This window comes from Chanos chanos, chromosome 2 (genome assembly GCF_902362185.1).
Source record: "Chanos chanos chromosome 2, fChaCha1.1, whole genome shotgun sequence".
Lineage (NCBI taxonomy): Eukaryota > Metazoa > Chordata > Actinopteri > Gonorynchiformes > Chanidae > Chanos > Chanos chanos.
In genome coordinates, this window is record NC_044496.1 from 46,516,636 (window position 1) to 46,534,135 (window position 17,500).

General features: G+C 43.6%; 1 protein-coding gene across 1 annotated transcript in view; it reads right to left on the bottom strand.

The window, feature by feature from the left end:
• Nucleotides 1-17,500, bottom strand: part of afg2a (AAA ATPase AFG2A) — a 73,277-nt gene that overhangs the window by 11,231 nt on the left and 44,546 nt on the right. The window contains 1 exon segment of the mRNA XM_030765728.1: nucleotides 2,550-2,714. Within this exon segment, the coding sequence (XP_030621588.1) occupies nucleotides 2,550-2,714 (165 nt within the window).

Here is a 17,500-nt window from a genome sequence, read left to right on the forward strand (position 1 = left end):
ACACACACACACACACACACACACACACACACACACACACACACACACACACACACACACACTTCCTCTGTTCGTATAAGGACTTGATACACAGCCTGTATCCATCCACTGTGGCACATACATCCTCTGCTTGCAGGAGCTGCAGGATGCCTCATGTGCCAACACCAATACCCAAGCTCAACATCAACTCAGACTCCACCACCCAGTGCCCACAATGCCCTGATCCAGAAAGGAGAGAAATGTCTGTGTTCAGCAGATAGCCAAGGGTGAAGACACAGACTGGACAAACTTTGAGCTCTGAAAGATGTTACTGTGTTGAAGAACGTTAGTTCCACAAAATTGATCATTTAAGCACAGGAGGTGTAAATCTGAGAGAACATAAAACATTTCGTGGTCAAAATATGTTTCCGATATTGGCTGCTCTTTTCTGTTTTCATAGTAAAATACAGCACAAAGTTGTGCACTGAACTATTCAATTGACATCTCCAGGGAGAGACAGCCCAAATGTCAAATATCTTTGGGCCATATTTCATAATAACTGCAGATTTTTTTTTAAAGAACAGTAAAAAAAAAAAAAAAAAAAAATCTGGGTAACTTCTAGCAGAAATAACAAACTTTCAGTTCATGGGTGAACCCAAATCCCCAAGCCCCCCAAAAGCAGCAAGCAACACCTGATATGAGGGGGATTGCTTTCCCCTGCATACCTACACCAGGTGTGAGCACGCTCCAAGCAGCTTTAGGAGCGGGGGAGATGGAATGGAGGGGGGAGGGATGTTTGAGGGATATGAGACCGTGTTCATGGATGCCTTCCAATCTTTGTGAGCTATAGAAGCAAATACCTTCACACTTCTTTTCAGCTTGACCTGATCTCAATGTCTCACAGGGAGTGAGAGAGAGACAGAATGCGGTGTGTGTGTGTGTGTGTGTGTGTGTGTGTGTGTGTGTGTGTGTGGGGGGGGGGGGTTGTGTTTTGTGTGAATGTGAGACTCTATGTGATCTGTAGCACACAAATTATGTAAGATTCCTAAAGATAGGAAATCCGAATAAAGTATTTTTAAAAGAAAAAATATTTCTAAACTGACCAGCTTAATAGTTGTTTTCATAAATGTGTGTTCACTGGGAAATGTAAGCCGTATTTAAAGATGAAAGGGGTGTTTTCTACATGATACAAAGAGAATGAGAATAAAACCTGTAAGAAGAAGCTAGAGAGTTTTTCCATCATGCTCAGGTTTAAGAAATCAAAACTTGTTTGGTAAAAAAGGAAAAACAGACTGAAAACGAAACACTGAAAATGAAGTATAAACACTAACCTCTCCCTGTTTCATAGATTAAAATATGTCTTCTATCACATATGTATTTTCATATGTACTTCATCATAGTCTAAGGTCTGCTGTTCTACGGAGTAGGCAGTATGGATTGGATTGGGTCTGTACAGAGTAACAGGGTTTACACTCGGCCAGGAAAGAAGGCTCCGCAAGTCTCTCTCACACATGCGCACACACGCACACACACACACACACACACACACACACGCGCGCGCGCGCGCACGCACACAAAACATAACACATGCACATGCACACACACACACACACACACACACACACACACACACACACACACACACACGCATATCCACAATGGAACATTTGTGCATGAGCTCAGAATCACGAGGGAGCTCTGACACAACACAGACACACTGTACAACACAAAACAGCATCTCGCTCTATTTCTCTCTCTCTCACCCTCCCTGGACATCTCTCTATTTCTACATCCCTTCATTTCCACATCCGTCTGTTCCCTCTTTTCTCTCTATCCTGCTCATTAAAGGTCCCTCTTCCTGCACCGGTGGAAAGTCAAACCCCAGTAATGGTGTTGACTGGGAGACCTTTGCCACAGTGTTTGGATTTCCGAGCTAAAACAGGACAGCTATGCCTCTTATTGAGGGCAAAGCTAAGGGTACAGTTTATGTTGGCTCCACCAAATGCACAACCTATCTCTGCCAAAGGTAGTTATCCATCTGGACTACACACTCTCAGGCCTCCTACAAAACTCCCATGGTACTGATACACACACATTAAAACACTGGACTCCACCTCACCCGTGCAGACGTAGGCCACTAACACAAAAACTGCTCAGAGATGTATGAACTTTAATGATGCACAAGACATTCACCTGTGTTTCTTGGCAAAATTAGGTCTTCACAGAGTCCGCTATACCAGGGGGTCTTATTAACTTTCACGACGTTGAGACAGTAACATATATACTGTGGTATTAGTGCCACAAATTTTGTATTGCCTTAGTTACATAATTGGATTGCTGACATACTTAAATGTAACACATTTTATTATTTACTTTCACATTTATGTACTAGTTTAATAAATACATATTTATTTATTTTACAAACAAATATACATACTGTATGTATATGAAAAAAAGAAGACAGACAGAGAGGACAGACACACATGCAGCCACATAGACACACAGATAGACAAACAGACAGACAGACAGATAGACAGAAAATTAACAGCTATCCTCTGCAGCCCTCTCACCTCTGCCCCTGAGTAGCGTTCGGTAAGTGTCACAAGGTCATCCAGGTGCACATCTTGCGCTATGGGCATCTGACGGAACTGCAGAGTAAAGATCTCACGTCGTGTAGCGGCATCCGGTAACGGCACGTACACGATCCGATCCAACCTACCAGGTCTCATCAAAGCCTGAGAGACAGAGAGAGAGAGAGAGAGAGAGAGAGAGAGAGAGAAAGAGAGAGAGAGAGAGAGAAAGAGGGAGGCAGAGAAAGAGAGAGAGAGAGAGCGAGAGAGAGAGAGAGAGAGAGAGAGAGAGAGGGAGAGAGAGAAAGTGAGAGAAAGAGACAGAGAGAAAGAGAGGAGGAAAGGGAGAAAACAGAGTGCTTATAAGTACAGAACTGACTGAAGTGAGCTGCTAATTCATTTACCAGTAATGCATTTTGGCTCAAAGTTGTTCCTGAAAGGCTATACAGTATATAACCCTGAGTTTCATTGAATTTACACATCCCTTTATTCTGGTCATTAGATTAGGAGTGACATTACATTTACCAAGCACACTGCTGAAAACTCAGGTATTTAATGCAGGGCCACCAGTTCAAAGTGATAGCAGGAAAAACACAGAGAATATTTTCACAAAAGTAAAAAAATTAAGAACTAAACACACACTGACACAATGAGTCAGTCACCTAAGACTGGGCTAAGACACGCAGAACAGAAAATAACATTTCCAAGCTATGTAGCCACTAAATCTCACTCATTAAGCAAGTTTAAAACAGGGTTTGAAGTTTAAAAAACTACTTTCAAAATCCCAGCCTGTCTCCAAAATGAAATCAAACATGGATTACAACACAGAGGCCTCCGCATGAAGTGTGTGTGTGCACGTGTGCGCGCGTGTGCGTGTGCGTGCGTTTGTGATACTATGAATTGAATGTTATGGATTTCAGCAGCCAAATAAGTGTCAAAGGAGAGCAGGCATCAGACCGAGAGAAACAACAATTACAGGAAGACAAAAGGAAGTCATCGCTGGCTGTATAAGAACAGCGGGGTCACGCCCCTCTTTTTGAAGTTTGGTTCTTCCCTCTTACCCATTTCTCCACACATCCTGTGGAAGAGTCCAAATCTGTTCAGCGGACACAGGGAAGCTGTGCCCACATGAGGTTTTTTTTTTTTTGTTGTAGTTTTTTTTGCCTTAAGTTTTTGCCTTATGTGTGAGAGTGTGTGAGATGGTCTTTAAGTGGAAAGAACAAAGTGGGTAGCTGCTGTAACCATAATAGGTCTAACAGAGTACGTGTCTAGGGAGGAAATATATTTGTCCTTTAGTTTGTTAGCGTATCCTCTATGGTTACAGAAAGCTAAGCACTCAAGACCCGCACAGGACAACAGTGTCACTCAAACACAGAGCAGAGTACAGGAGAGGGACACACGGAGGCATAGAATGAAAGAGAGAGAGAGAGAGAGAGAGAGAAAGAGAGAGGGAGAGAGAGAGAGAGAGAGAGAGAGAGAAAGTTCTGTGCAACTTGGGAGATCTTCCTCCCGCCTACATTGCCTAAAAGAAGGAAAAACAGCGTCTGTGCGGGGTGTGCGTTTTTTAATGGTGGTAATTGTCAATCCAGACATAAAGGTAAGAGGTTGAATATGTACATTGTGTGTGTGTGTGTGTGTGTGTGTGTGTTTGTGTGCACCCTAGCTGTTCATGTATGTGTTGATGATGACTGTCAATCCAGACAGTGATGAGATTTAGTTTAAAAGTGTGCGAGTGTGCGAGTGTGTGTGTGAGTGTGTGTGTGCGTGTGTGTGTGCGTGTGAATGTGTATGGACAGAGCTCTGATCGTGAGAACGGACAGCGAGTGTCTGTCGGAGGTTTTGGGTTAATGTCACTGTAGTAGTGCCAGGCTCTCTTCCTGTGTTTGTGTGTACTAAAGAGAAGACTATGGGGAAATGCCTCCCTGAACCCACTGACACCATGAACTCAATAACAGTACCTGCCCTGCAGACAAGCTACACTCACACACACACACACACACACATGGCTGAAAATCTGTTGCTAAATCAGGCAATGATTTACTCATCTGCTTTCCTCTATTTATTTGTATGGTGTATGACCAGCTCCTTCTTTGTGTATACACACACATTAGCTTTCAGAGGAGACTGTTAAACTCATCTGATTGTCCTGAGGCTAAGAGGAGATTTTTTTTTCTCCTTTCTTTTCTTTTTCACTGCAAAAGCAGAAGGCCATCCATCTTTTGGTAAGATAGGCTTCCTGTGCTGAAGGATCCAGAGGGTGGAGGAGGGAGATAGGAGCAGCAGGAGGTGGAGGAGGGAGATAGGAGCAGCAGGAGGTGGAGGAGGGCATTTGGCATGTGTGACAGGTGTTGACGAGCTCTTTCATAACAACATCATTCCACCTGACATCTTGGATTACTGACAGAAAAGACTAGTTTGAGGTGGTGTGTGTGTGTGTGTGTTGGTGTGTGTGTGTGTGTGTGTTGGTGTGTCTGTGTGTGTGTGTGTGTGTGTGTGTGTGGGGGGGGGGGGGGGTAGACTTTAGTCAAATGTTACAATCAGCAAAAACAGGAACAGTTTGGACACACAAACACACACACATATTTCAATGGAATATTAGGCTATTGAGAGGTTTATGAGAACAGTGAGAACGTGTGTTTGGTGGTGATACGTTTTTGGATGTGCTACAGCTTAATTTACATACTCTTACTGAGAGGCTGAGGTCTGAGCTGACCACTATGAATTTCAGTGTCACTCCACAAACACAAGCTCTGGGCACTGCTTGATTCAAATGGTCTTAATTTACAGAGTGACTAGACATGCATCAAGGGACATACAAAATATTTCAGCACAAGGACACTGAGTCCTTGTACACACACACGACTTTTTTTTTGTTGACTGTTGACAAGGTAGAAGCATCTGCTACAACTTTGAAATTTGGTAACGTGGCTAGTCTGTTGATTTGACTGAAAGTAAAATCTGTCACCCGTGTCGGCAGTGGCAGCGAGAGCACCGCGACTGTTTGACACGCGTCACCACTTATCTCACTGTAAAAGAAACGCTGGAGAGGAGCTGACTATGTTTGCTGAATGTAGAGACAACAGAGCCTACTTACTGAGACTCACAGCATCCCATATCCCCAATCCCAATGGGCCTCCATTCCACCGTAACTTAGTACAGGTCAAATGATATTAGTCATTAGCCGCCCCCATCCCCCCCCCCCATACACCTTCTCCGCAACACCCCCGACCACCAGTAACTCCATCACCTTACAGTGTCTTACAACAGTATTGGCCTTCTTTTACTCTGTTTACCACTATTTGCCGCATCTGACACGTGAATTTCTAAGAGAACAGTGCATGCGTGTATGTGTGTGGTGTGTGTGTGTGAGAGAGAGAGAGAGAGAGAGAGAGAGAGAGAGAGGGAGACAGGGAAAGAGAGAATGAGCATCAAGGACAGTGAGAGAGGGACAGAGAGAGAAGTGTTTAGTATTTTTTTTCCTGGGCTGATAGTTTATGGGACTTCAGATCAAATTTTGGAGAGGTATCTGAGACTGCAGTCATTTGGAAAGATCAGTATGAATAGATGTGGTCTTTGAGCTGTCACTTTTGGTGGTGGGAGGGTTATAATTTCCACCTGTCTCCAAAAATAACACAGGTTTCTCCACCAAAACATGTTGACTGTCAATTGTTTCCTCAATTTCATAAAGTTTAGGGTGACAGAGAGACAAGACTATGATCTCAAAACATCTTTGTGAATCTTTTTGTTTCCTTTGGCAAGAGTGGTGTTTTGAATTGAGTCTGTTACAGAAGAGCTTTTCTTGACTGTTTAAAAAACAGACACAGGACACGATGAGGTCTGCATTACATCAGTCGACCTGATCAAAACATATTTCTGAAAAAAAAGCTTCTTCCGCTGTGTATATGAGCCAAGTTTCACTGACGCTAACAACACACACCATTCCAGACATCGCTCTCCTCCCACTACACTGATTATGCTCCAGTGACAGACCACTTCCTATCTCTGAAGGTTGCTGAATGCCGAGTGTCAAGCACCTCTCTCTCTCTCTCTCTCTCTCTCTAGCAAACAAACAAACAAAAATATCTCTGGTTATTGCAGAACTTCTATGTTTCATTACACTCTTTACCACTTGCTTCTGCGGCAACCCTTTTTTCACCTTTTTCAGCTGGATGAGAGGGATCTTTGAAACTCTCTCTCTCTCTTTCTCTCTCTCTCTCTCTCTCTCTCTCTCTCTCTCTCTCTCTCTCTCTCTCTCTCTCTCTCTCTCTCTCAAGTCTGGCTCTCTGCCTGAGAGTACATTAGTTGAGTCTGAAGCCTATCGATGGCATCCACCATATGTGGTTTCCAAAACTTGTCAGTCCACTGTCTGTCTGGCTCATGCTTACAGACGGAACTGTGGAAAATGAGTGCAGAAAGTCCACAGAGCTGAAATGAAAACAAGCTTCAAACAGGTCAGGATTTACAGCAAAGCGAGATAGAGAGAGGGGGGAAACACAGAAGAGACAGAAAGTGTTGACCAGATCAGGTAGCCGGACGCCAACGCAGATTCAGAACAATATGAGATTAACCAACAGTCAGACAAACAAACAGGACAAATGGTTGTATAGACACTGAGTCAGACAGACAGACTGGCAGGCAGACAAACACAGACAGACATGCACGGACCAGCTGAAGGGTTGCAGCAGCTGTTTCGGAGCTGTAATGAGGCTCGAGTCCAAGGTGACCTTCTTACTGTCAGAGTTACAGCTGCTTAAAGCAGTAAACCTTCACCACCAGATCTGCAAAAACACACTCTTATCCACCACACATCTCACATAAAACCCTTTTTTCTCTCTCTCTCTCTCTCTCTCTCTCTCTCTCTCTCTTTGTGCGAGGAACACGAAAAAGATTTTTTCTTCATTATGAACCTTATCCGTGCCAACTGAAAGAAAGAACGTGTTAGAGTGGAAATGAGAGGGTGATTGTGTAGGTGTGGAGAAATGGAGGAAACAAGAGGGAGAGATGCTGAAACGTCAGTTCACAGAAGACTGGAATAAAAGCGTTGTAAAATGCAGCCATAAAATACATGTATGTTTGTTTTACAAAGAGGCCTTTCCGCCCAGCTGTCCACAGTTCCCGACGTATGTCTATGAAGCTGGCAGTCAGTGGAAACACACACGCACACACACGCACACACACACACACACATGCACACATGCAGTCTTGCTCTCTCTCTCTCTCTGTACATGTGTGTGAGCTGTCTAAATCTATGCTTTGTGAAGCACAGAGTCCCTCTTGCTTCTCATTTGTCCCATACTCTATTCTCTACTCCACTCTCTCTTTCTCTGTCATGTCTGTCATCCTTTTCCCCTCTCTCTCTCTCTCTCTCTCTCTCTCGCTCTCTCGCTCTCTCTCTCTCTTTCTCTGTTGGAGTCCACAGGGAGGGCTTTGAGAGAGCTGGTTTTGGCTCCAGTCTCTTTACAGTACCAGCATTCTTCTGGGAGGACAGCCTGGGCCCCCAATTTCATTTAACAAGCGGAAGTTCCACGACAACAAACACACCAGATCCGGGCCGTGGAACAGAGGGGGGAATGTGCCTTCACAGCTGTGCATAGTTACGCCACTCCCCCCTCTCCTCCTCCACTCCCTCCCTCTCTCTCTCTCTCTCTCTCTCCCTCTCCCTCTATCACTCCATTCCTTCCTTCTTCATGTTGAGTAATCCAGAACTTGGCCCTCAGCCCAAGGCCCTCCTCATGTTAACCAAATCAAAATGGCAGCTGGACAAGTGCATCAGGGGCCACTGTTTCACACATGCACACACACACACACACACACACACACACACACACACACACACACACACACAGCAGGACAAAGGCATTCATGCACACCCATTTGCGTCTGCACTTTCTTGCACGCATCTACAGTGTAAATATTAGTGTATACTACAAGCCAAATCACATGGATCGGTGCTTAAGCCCTCATAAAGTTTCATTTTTTGTCATTGTACAGCCCCTGATCCAAATCTACATCCCAACCAGCATTAAGTTATATCAACCTACACTGCTGCTGTATTAACATATCAAAAACAACTCAAAGTCTTCTAAGTTCTACTCTTTTATTTTGTTCTAGCAGTGATACAGTATAGAACAGGAATTGAGAAACAGTGAAACCAGGCAACACATAGGATTGACAGAGATTTTGGTTTAAAAACGAGTTGTGTCTGAGGATGGGATTGAATAAAGTAACATGTCTGGTCACTTAAGTAATGCTTAGGTGAATGATGTAAGACACGATACCCTCAACTTAACAGCAAAACCAAAGTTCCAAAAAGCAAAGTTGTATGGGAGATCGGTAATGCAAAACCGCATTTGTGTTGAGAGACAGGTCTGTTTGCCAACATCGGGGAAAGGGTCACAAACTCAGAGTCCCAGGAAAGTCACGCATAAATGTGTTGTAATCACACAATTGCTCCATCCACAATATACATACAAAGTTCTCTCTCTCACACACGCCATTTAAATCCAAAAACACTGGCAGGGGGCTAACGAATTGCCTCCAGGACAGCCTGTTCTTTATGAAAGTTAATCTTTGCACATACACACAACTCAAATACAAAGACATACACACACACACACACACACACACACGCGCGCACATGCTCATACACAGAGTGCTGAGTGATGAGGGTGACTCAAAGACAGATCCAGGGAAACATCCGGATCAGTTTCCTCTCTAGCGTGAAACCAAAACATTTAACTACTGCCCTGTACACCAGCATGCACACACACACACACACACACACACACATAGACGCACATACACACAGATGCACGCACACACGCACGCACGCACACACACACACGCACACACGCACATACACACACACACACACACATAGATGCACATACACACAGATGCACGCACACACGCACGCACGCATGCACACACACACGCACACGCACGCACGCACGCGCACACACACACACACACATACACACACAGAGAGAGAGATAGACACACATAGACACTCAGACGCACACCATACAAACACTGCAGCAGTCAAAAACAACATGGACAAGTGTGTGGCTTTGTGTGTCTGTACAACTATCTGCTTGGGCAATCTTGCTTTGGGTTATTTTATCTGTTAAGTGTTAAGTGTTTCTTGTGCAATAAAGATGGAGAGAGAGAAAGAGAGAGAGAGAGAGAGAGAGAGAGAGAGAGAGAGAGAGAGAGAGGGAGAGAGAGAGAGAGAGAGAGAGAGAGAGAGAGAGAGAGAGAGAGAGGCATGTGCAGCACAAATATGAAGGGATCTGAAAGCTGAGGGAACAAAAAAAGAGATGGAGAGGGGAAAAGCTCTCTACCGCTCCTTAATCCCTTCTTCCTGTCCTCCTTTTACAGCGGAGGAGTGTGGTCTGGCAGGAGCCCAGGAGCAAGGAACGAGGGAGCGGTTTTAAAGGAGGGGAGGAGGAATGGAGGGGGCAGGAAGCAAAGGGAAACCCTGTCAGCAGCCCTGATTACACCCAAATAAAAGAGACAGAGAGAGAGAGACAGAGAGAGAGAGAGAAAGAGAGACAGAAAGAAAGAATGAAACAGGGTCTGGGTAATGTGCAGCAGAGGAAAACAGCAATTAGACCCTTTGAAGAACAGATGACAAAATCCCAATTATAACAAGAAAAAGGAGAGGGGGAGAAAGAGAGAGAGAGAGAGAGAGAGAGAGAGAGAGAGAGAGAGAGAGAGAGAGAGAGAGAGAGAGAGAAAAGACTGTGTTGATTTTCCAGGTAGACAAGGTCATTCAGCTTCAGTAACCGAGGGCAACCAGATCCCTGTAACCCGGTGACAAACCTGTTTGTGTCACAACAGAAGAGCCCACTTAGTTTACATGCCTATTGTGCATACAACACCTAACCTACCTCTCAACCCTGCCTCAAATTTATTTTCACACACACATGCACACACACGCATGCACGCACGCACGCACACACACACACCCACACACACACTAGGCCTACACACAAACACTGCTGATGAACCCTGTAAAAGGAAACTCTCAAACAGTTGAACACAACCACACATTCGTTCCATACACGAGATCTTAATCATCATACAACATAAATATATGAACCATATATTAGTGCTGTAATATATTATACATAGTCATAGACTATATATTAGACCTGCAGTGTTTGATAGCTGGTAATGACTGCTGGCACAAATGACACGATTCTGTGTTGAAGATGTTCACAGTGATGAACTATTCCATTCTACACAGAATGATTCTCTTTCTCTCACTCTTTTTGTTCATATACACTCTTTGCTTTGCTCTGAAAGAGAAATACAGCTAAAACCGTAAAATCCTGCTGCATAATTCATTGACTTTTTAATTACTATCTTATTATTATTCATTTTAGGATGATTTGGGTCAATATGACACCTGTGTAAATATACGAGTTAGAGCCATCAATTAGAATGTGCCTTTAATAGTGACTTCCACTTATCAGAGCACTAACTTTGTGCTGTGATTTTCACACATCAATGCTGATTCTCACCAGTTAAACAGCAGTGTAGTAAATATAATTTTAAAACCTGGACTTTTTGAGTCCTCCAGTCCAAACTATGACATCCGACAGCTACTATCGCTGGTCCAAACCATGGACAGAACAGCACTTCAAACACAGGTGATTCGAAGAAACTGTCTCACACACATATACATACAGAAACACACAAGCATGCATGGACACACACGCACACACATACACACGCATGAACCAGAACCGAGGTCTGCAGTTTATGTCGGCTTACACGTTACCATCACGTTAACTACCCCTCAGTACTGCATCAATTTAACTAAAGCCTGGTACTCAGCAGCAGCTGGAATGCCCATAAAGCCATCATTTACAATGGCCTTAACAACTTTATAGATTCCTCGTGAGGTGAACTAGGGGCCATGTCACTAAATCAAAAAAATCAAACCCCAAAAGGTAGTCAGCAATTCCATCCAAAGATTTCCTTACTCCAAAAAAAAAAAGAGAAAAAAGAGAAGGAAAGAAAAAAAAAGGCAGAGGCTAGAAAACAAAAGACATTCAGCATTCAGCAGCTCTGACTTCACAATATGGAGGAACACCTGACTCAAACACTGGTGGTTGGCCTCAGGACACATGGGAAAAAAAAAAATTCCTCTTTAGTGCTGCTCGCTCTCTCTCTCTCTCTCTCTCTCTCTCTCTCTCTCTCTCTCTCTCTTTCTCTCTCTCTCTAAGGTGGGGGGACTTACTGCGCTGAAAGTTCAAATACCCTGTTCCTCTAAGGTGGAAGCAATTTTATTGTGTTCTCTGGAGATAATTGCACATCCCCTAAATGAAAGGCTTTCCCCCCCCCTTCCTTTGCTAAGGTAATTACTAGATGCACAGCAAGGGTCTGCTCAGAAAAAAAGACAAGAAAGAAAGAGAGAGAGCAAAGAGATGATGACAGGCAGGTATTAACATTCAGAGGGCGGAGCAGGAAGGAAGTTGAGTGAGGGATGTGTTGCAACAGACGAGGCCACATAGGAGAGAGAGAGAGAGAGAGAGAGAGAGAGAGAGAGAGGGTGAGGGATGTTGCTCCATGAATCACTGTTGGTCCTAAGTCACAATCTGAGGTTGACAAAAGACATATTTACGATGAAGGGGGTGTGGCCTCTTCTGATTGGCTTGGCCTAGTCAGGGCTACACCCACAAAGCACATCTGCTCTGCCACAGTTCTTCAGCAGTGTCAATAATTTATGCAGCATTCACTGAACACTGTCTAAATTATTCCATTCCAGTTTCAGAAATGACAGAATATCCCAGGATTTAGCTTCCTTTAGTCGCTTTAGTGTGCCGTAATTTAGAAAACTAAATGATGCACTGACATTTCCGTTTCAGTTTTTTTTTTTTTTTTTAAGTTGTTAAGAAAGCCAGACACAGTATTTATCAATTAACATTCACTATCTGATAGTTAAGTAAACCTTTAAATGCACTACTCGTACTACTGTCCTGACAACAGCCACAGTTAGCACCACAACTGTCAAAACATCAGCCGCAGCTTGTACACTCTGATCTAACACCAGTACTAGGCACGAAACTACTCTAAAGAAATACATGAGTGAGGCATGTATTTATCCGAATGACTGCGAGAAAGCGGCCAGATCCCAACAGCACAACAATGTGCCATCAAAACGTGTAGAGATTTGGTTTGGATTCTGGGAAGAGTGTGTGTGAGAGAGAGTCTATGTGCTTGTGGAGTGAACAACTGAGTGTGTTGTTTGAGGAAAGTGCATACATGTGGAAAGAGAGAGGTTATGTCTCTTGCTCTCTCTCTCTGTGTGTGTGTGTGTGTGTGTGTGTGTGTGTGTTTGTGTGTGTGATTTATGGCAGTTCACAGGAAAGCCCTCCATAACCTGCTAGTTGGGTGTGCTGCACCAGCTGTTGTCTAATTGTGTCCTGTCATTCAGGTTGATTTGTATCTCTCTCTCTCTCTCTCTCTCTCTCTCTCTGACACAGTCATACACTCTTTTCAATTCCACCTTCCTTTCCTTCAGTCTTCCTTATTCACTAAATACCATCTGTCCATTAGAATGTTAAGTTCATGCTTTCTTTAAATACTGAACAATTATTTTAATAGTTTTAATGATGCATATATTTTAATTACAGTGAAGTCATCCCATGACAGAATTTGAACTGCTTGCTGACTTTAACAAGCAGACTTGTAAATCCACAGAATCAATAAAAGAGTAAACAATAGCAGAAGACTCAAATTACTCAAATTAAATCCTAAATTGTCATGATTGAGTCCAGCTGAGAGAACTCAGTGATTTTCTCCATGAAGTGGATACTGGTCATTAAGCATTTAACCACATAAGCTTTCGGTCCTGCCATAGATTTAGCCAAGGGTAGGGGTTAGGTAGGGTTAGTATTTTCCAGTGTGTGCATTACTATACAGTACAAATTACCGCATGCATCCCTGTTTGTGTGTATTAATGTGCACATGCATGTGTGTTTGTGGTTGGACAGAGTTCAGGATGAAAAAACTGCGTCTAGGTCAGTCTAAACAACAGCCGCTGACTGTTTTACCGTGTGAGTGTGTGTGAAGCATCAGTCTGCAGTACAGGCTTTAACCATTTGAGTGTTTATGTACGTACGGGTGTGTGCGTGTATGTGTCTCGTAGGTCAGTGTATAAGACAAGCCCATCAGTTAAGTTCTTTCCTGCAATTTGAGAAAGTGGAATCTGGTCAAATAGGTGCTCTTAGACTTCCAATGAGTTACACAGGCCAGACCAGGGCTTTCTGTGTGTGTGTGTGTGTGTGTGTGTGTGTGTGTGTGTGTGTGTGTGTGTGGAAACAGGGGGTGGGGGTGGAAGGCTTGTCCTAATTGATACTTTGAGCTTTGCTGGGCTGAACCTCCGGTAGCACTGAGCGACATTCCAGGTCAGACTGGCTGTCACCATGGCAATGAGTAAGGGGACAAGCTCCAACAGAGATGCCTGCTTTTCTATTTCTAAATACTGCACTCACACAAAACTGCTGTACAACACTCAGGTAAAAATATATATTATTACAGTAATACACATAATCATATCATTGTACTCATGCTATAAATAACATGAAATGATATTACAGTTTCACTGAAGTACAATATTTACGACAATTAAAGCATCTACACTATAAATAAAAAGCAATAAATTAAACTACAGACTCTGTTGTGTAGTGCTTGGTATACATGAGGGTTAGAGCTGGGACAGATCTGTAAACACTACTGATTCTGACACATATCCACCATTTTGCAGGAAGCAGATCTGTTTACACTTCGTTGACCTTGGCAAGTCTGACTGAAACACAATGCCATGCTACAGTCTATTCCTGTAAAAGCTATAGCACACTGGCCACTTTCAATGACACTGCTGACTACCTTACGCATGCACACATACACACACACATCCACACACACACGCACACACACACACACACACACAGATTACCCCTAAACGCCATTATAAAGCTCAGTGAACATTTTAAATACATTTTAAAATAAACATTTAAATAGAAAAATAACATATAAAAGTAGCAAAAATAAATTGTGACATAACTGCGACAGTTAACTTTTTCTTTTTTTTTTCCAGTTACGCAAAAAAAGCACGTTCGGCATCAGAGGAAATGACATCACGCCACTGAGGGCAACTGCCTGCATCGTCGTATAGAAAGCCACGAGCGGCATGCGACATAACCGTCTTACTGTCAGTGACAATGAGTAATACTTCTTTAATCATTTCTTGGTCCTCTTCTTTGCTCTTTGCAGCTGTTGAATCTGGGTAGTTATGCTCACACAGATAATTATTCATTAAATAAGAGCAAGAGGAGAAACTGGCTTGACGAGAAAATGACTGGGCATGACCTTTCAGCATAACTATTCAAGCAGAGACAAACCTATCAAGTACATCAAAAATAGGAACATCTCCGAGGTACTAAGGCACGGTTAACAGAACAAAGCTACACCCACTGGTGCACTTCTAGCACCTGAGCTTCTGTCAGCTCTCCAAATCACAGCCGAGGGGCAGCCCCACCTAGTGTTGTGTAACACTCCGGATCTAGGTGATCCCCTTTGGCGAGAGAAAAACAAAACAAAACCAAAAACACCACCCTTGCCTTTCTAAAGATAGAAAAAAAAAACTGGTCTTTTAAACATGCTGTCAAATACATAACCTCTAAAATAACAACCTCTGAAATCAAAAGAGCTGCAAATGCATCCCAAATTTCATCAAATTCTTTTTCATTTTCCTGTGCGAGAAAATAGTAGAAAGTCTCCCTTAACGATTCCAAAAAACCAGTAGAATATGCTACATAGTGTCATTGTGATGAAGTTTATGCTTCTGATTACATACTGAAGCTTTTAGGCCTGCATCCACACAAGGTTCCCAAAGGACTAACGACTTCACTGAGGTGTCAGTGTGGTTTCTGAGCAAATGATACAGTGCCGACAATTAGACGTTCTAAAGGGAGAGGGACATCTTTATGTTAAACTACACCAAAAATTATCTTAGGGAAAAAATAGTAGGACGTAAGGCCTCTCTCTCTCTCTCTCTCTCTCTCTCTCTCTCTCTCTCTGTCTCTGTCTCTGTCTCTGTCTCTGTCTCTCTCTCTCTCTCTCTCTCTCTCCCTCTCTCTGTCTCTCTCCCCCCCTGTATACACTCATTTCTAAGGTAAGGATCACAAAAGGAACACCTGGTTAACACGGATGTGTCCCTCCTGTTCTCATTCTGAGCTTGGCCAATCAGAGCTCAGGGTTCAGAGACTGTGTGAGGAGCCTGTTGGCCACAGGTATGACAAACAAACCTTTCAGCAGCTCACCTTTCACACGCCAGGAAACGCCATTCAGCACTGAGCTGCTGCTACACGTCCTCTCCAGCAGCCTCTGAGTGTGTGTGTGTGTGTGTGTGTGTGTGAGGGAGAGGGAGAGAGAGAGAGACAGAAACAGAGAGACAGACAGGCAGACAGAATAAAAACTGAAACAAAGACAGAGGGACGGGGAAGGGTATAAAACACCACAGCACACACAGCATGCAGAATATGTTGCTGCTTGCTGGGGGGAAGTGAAGGTTGTTGATTGAAAACTTGTCACAGCGAGTTACATGAGTAGACCAGTGACACACACGCACAGAGCTACTCTAGATCCCTGTGCACACCAATATATAGTATAGTATAAAGAATGTGGGTTTGTAGAACGTAAGTTAATGGATTTACTGAATCATACACGATGACAAAACTATACAGGTCACAGACACCCATGCAGCTTCTCTGGAAAAATCATTTCCGTCTATTTAACAAAATTCTCTCCAAAGTTCCCAGAGTCTAATACAGTGCTTTAACAAAAAAACCCCAAAAAAAATACACTCACACAAGCAGACAAATAATTGAATTCCCAGACAAAACACCCTGTCTAGCCTCTGGTTTTTTTTTGTTTTTGTTTTTTGTTTTTTTAAACCATAATGAAATGAGAGGCAAAAAGGCACAGATGGATCAAAGGTTCCTTTGTCCGCAGGAGTAAAATGGACCCCGAACCGGAGAGAGTTGGCTCTTGTGTTGTGATGATTCAGTTCCATTCACATATACAGGTAGCAAAGGCCTATAAAAAGCCCAGGCCTTCTTTAATCCTCCTCCCAAAGCCAGGATGTTGATGTAAGCCAATGCTGGCAGCTCTATTGATATCTCAGCTATCAATGTGGGGCATCAGCACTGCAGCGGCAGGACACAGGGCTAAACACACCATGCAGGTCTGTCAGGAAGCGTGAGAGAGAGGGAGAGAGAGAGAGAGAGAGACAGAGAGAAAGAGAGAGAGAGAGAGAGAGCGAGAGAGAGCGAGAGAGAGAGAGAGAGAGAGAGAGAGAGAGAGAGAGAGAGAGAGAGAGAGAGAGAGAGAAAAGCGCTTTATCGGCGGAAGAGAGGAGATGGGTCTGCGCTGGCAGTGTTGCTGGCTTATTGTTCGACAGCATCAGATAAACCCAGACTGGTCATGGGACTCTGACAACCACACTCACGCTCCCTTGCTCTCAGTTCTCTCTCTCTCTCTCTCTCTCTCTCTCTCTCTCTCGTTCTGTGTGTGTGTGTTTTTCTCTCTCTTCCTACCCATGCTTCTCTGTACCTTGCTTGCATCATTTTTCCATCATACGACTAACCTCATACATGCATTAACTCTCTCTCCCCCCCTCTCTCTCGCTCTCTCTCTCAGTGTCATTTGAGTGGCGGTGCTGTCTGACTGGTGTCAGAATGCGGCTGAGGTCTTCGGCTGGGCTCTTTGAGGTAAAGGTCACTCTGACAAAGCCAGACAAGTAAGTCAGTATTTTCACAACATTAATTCGCTATACGCACATCAAACACGCACACTGTAGCTTCGGAAAATCAATGCGCTTTTGTCCGTTATGAATACGAGTCTCACAGTTCTGAGAAAACTTTGACTTAGTGGAT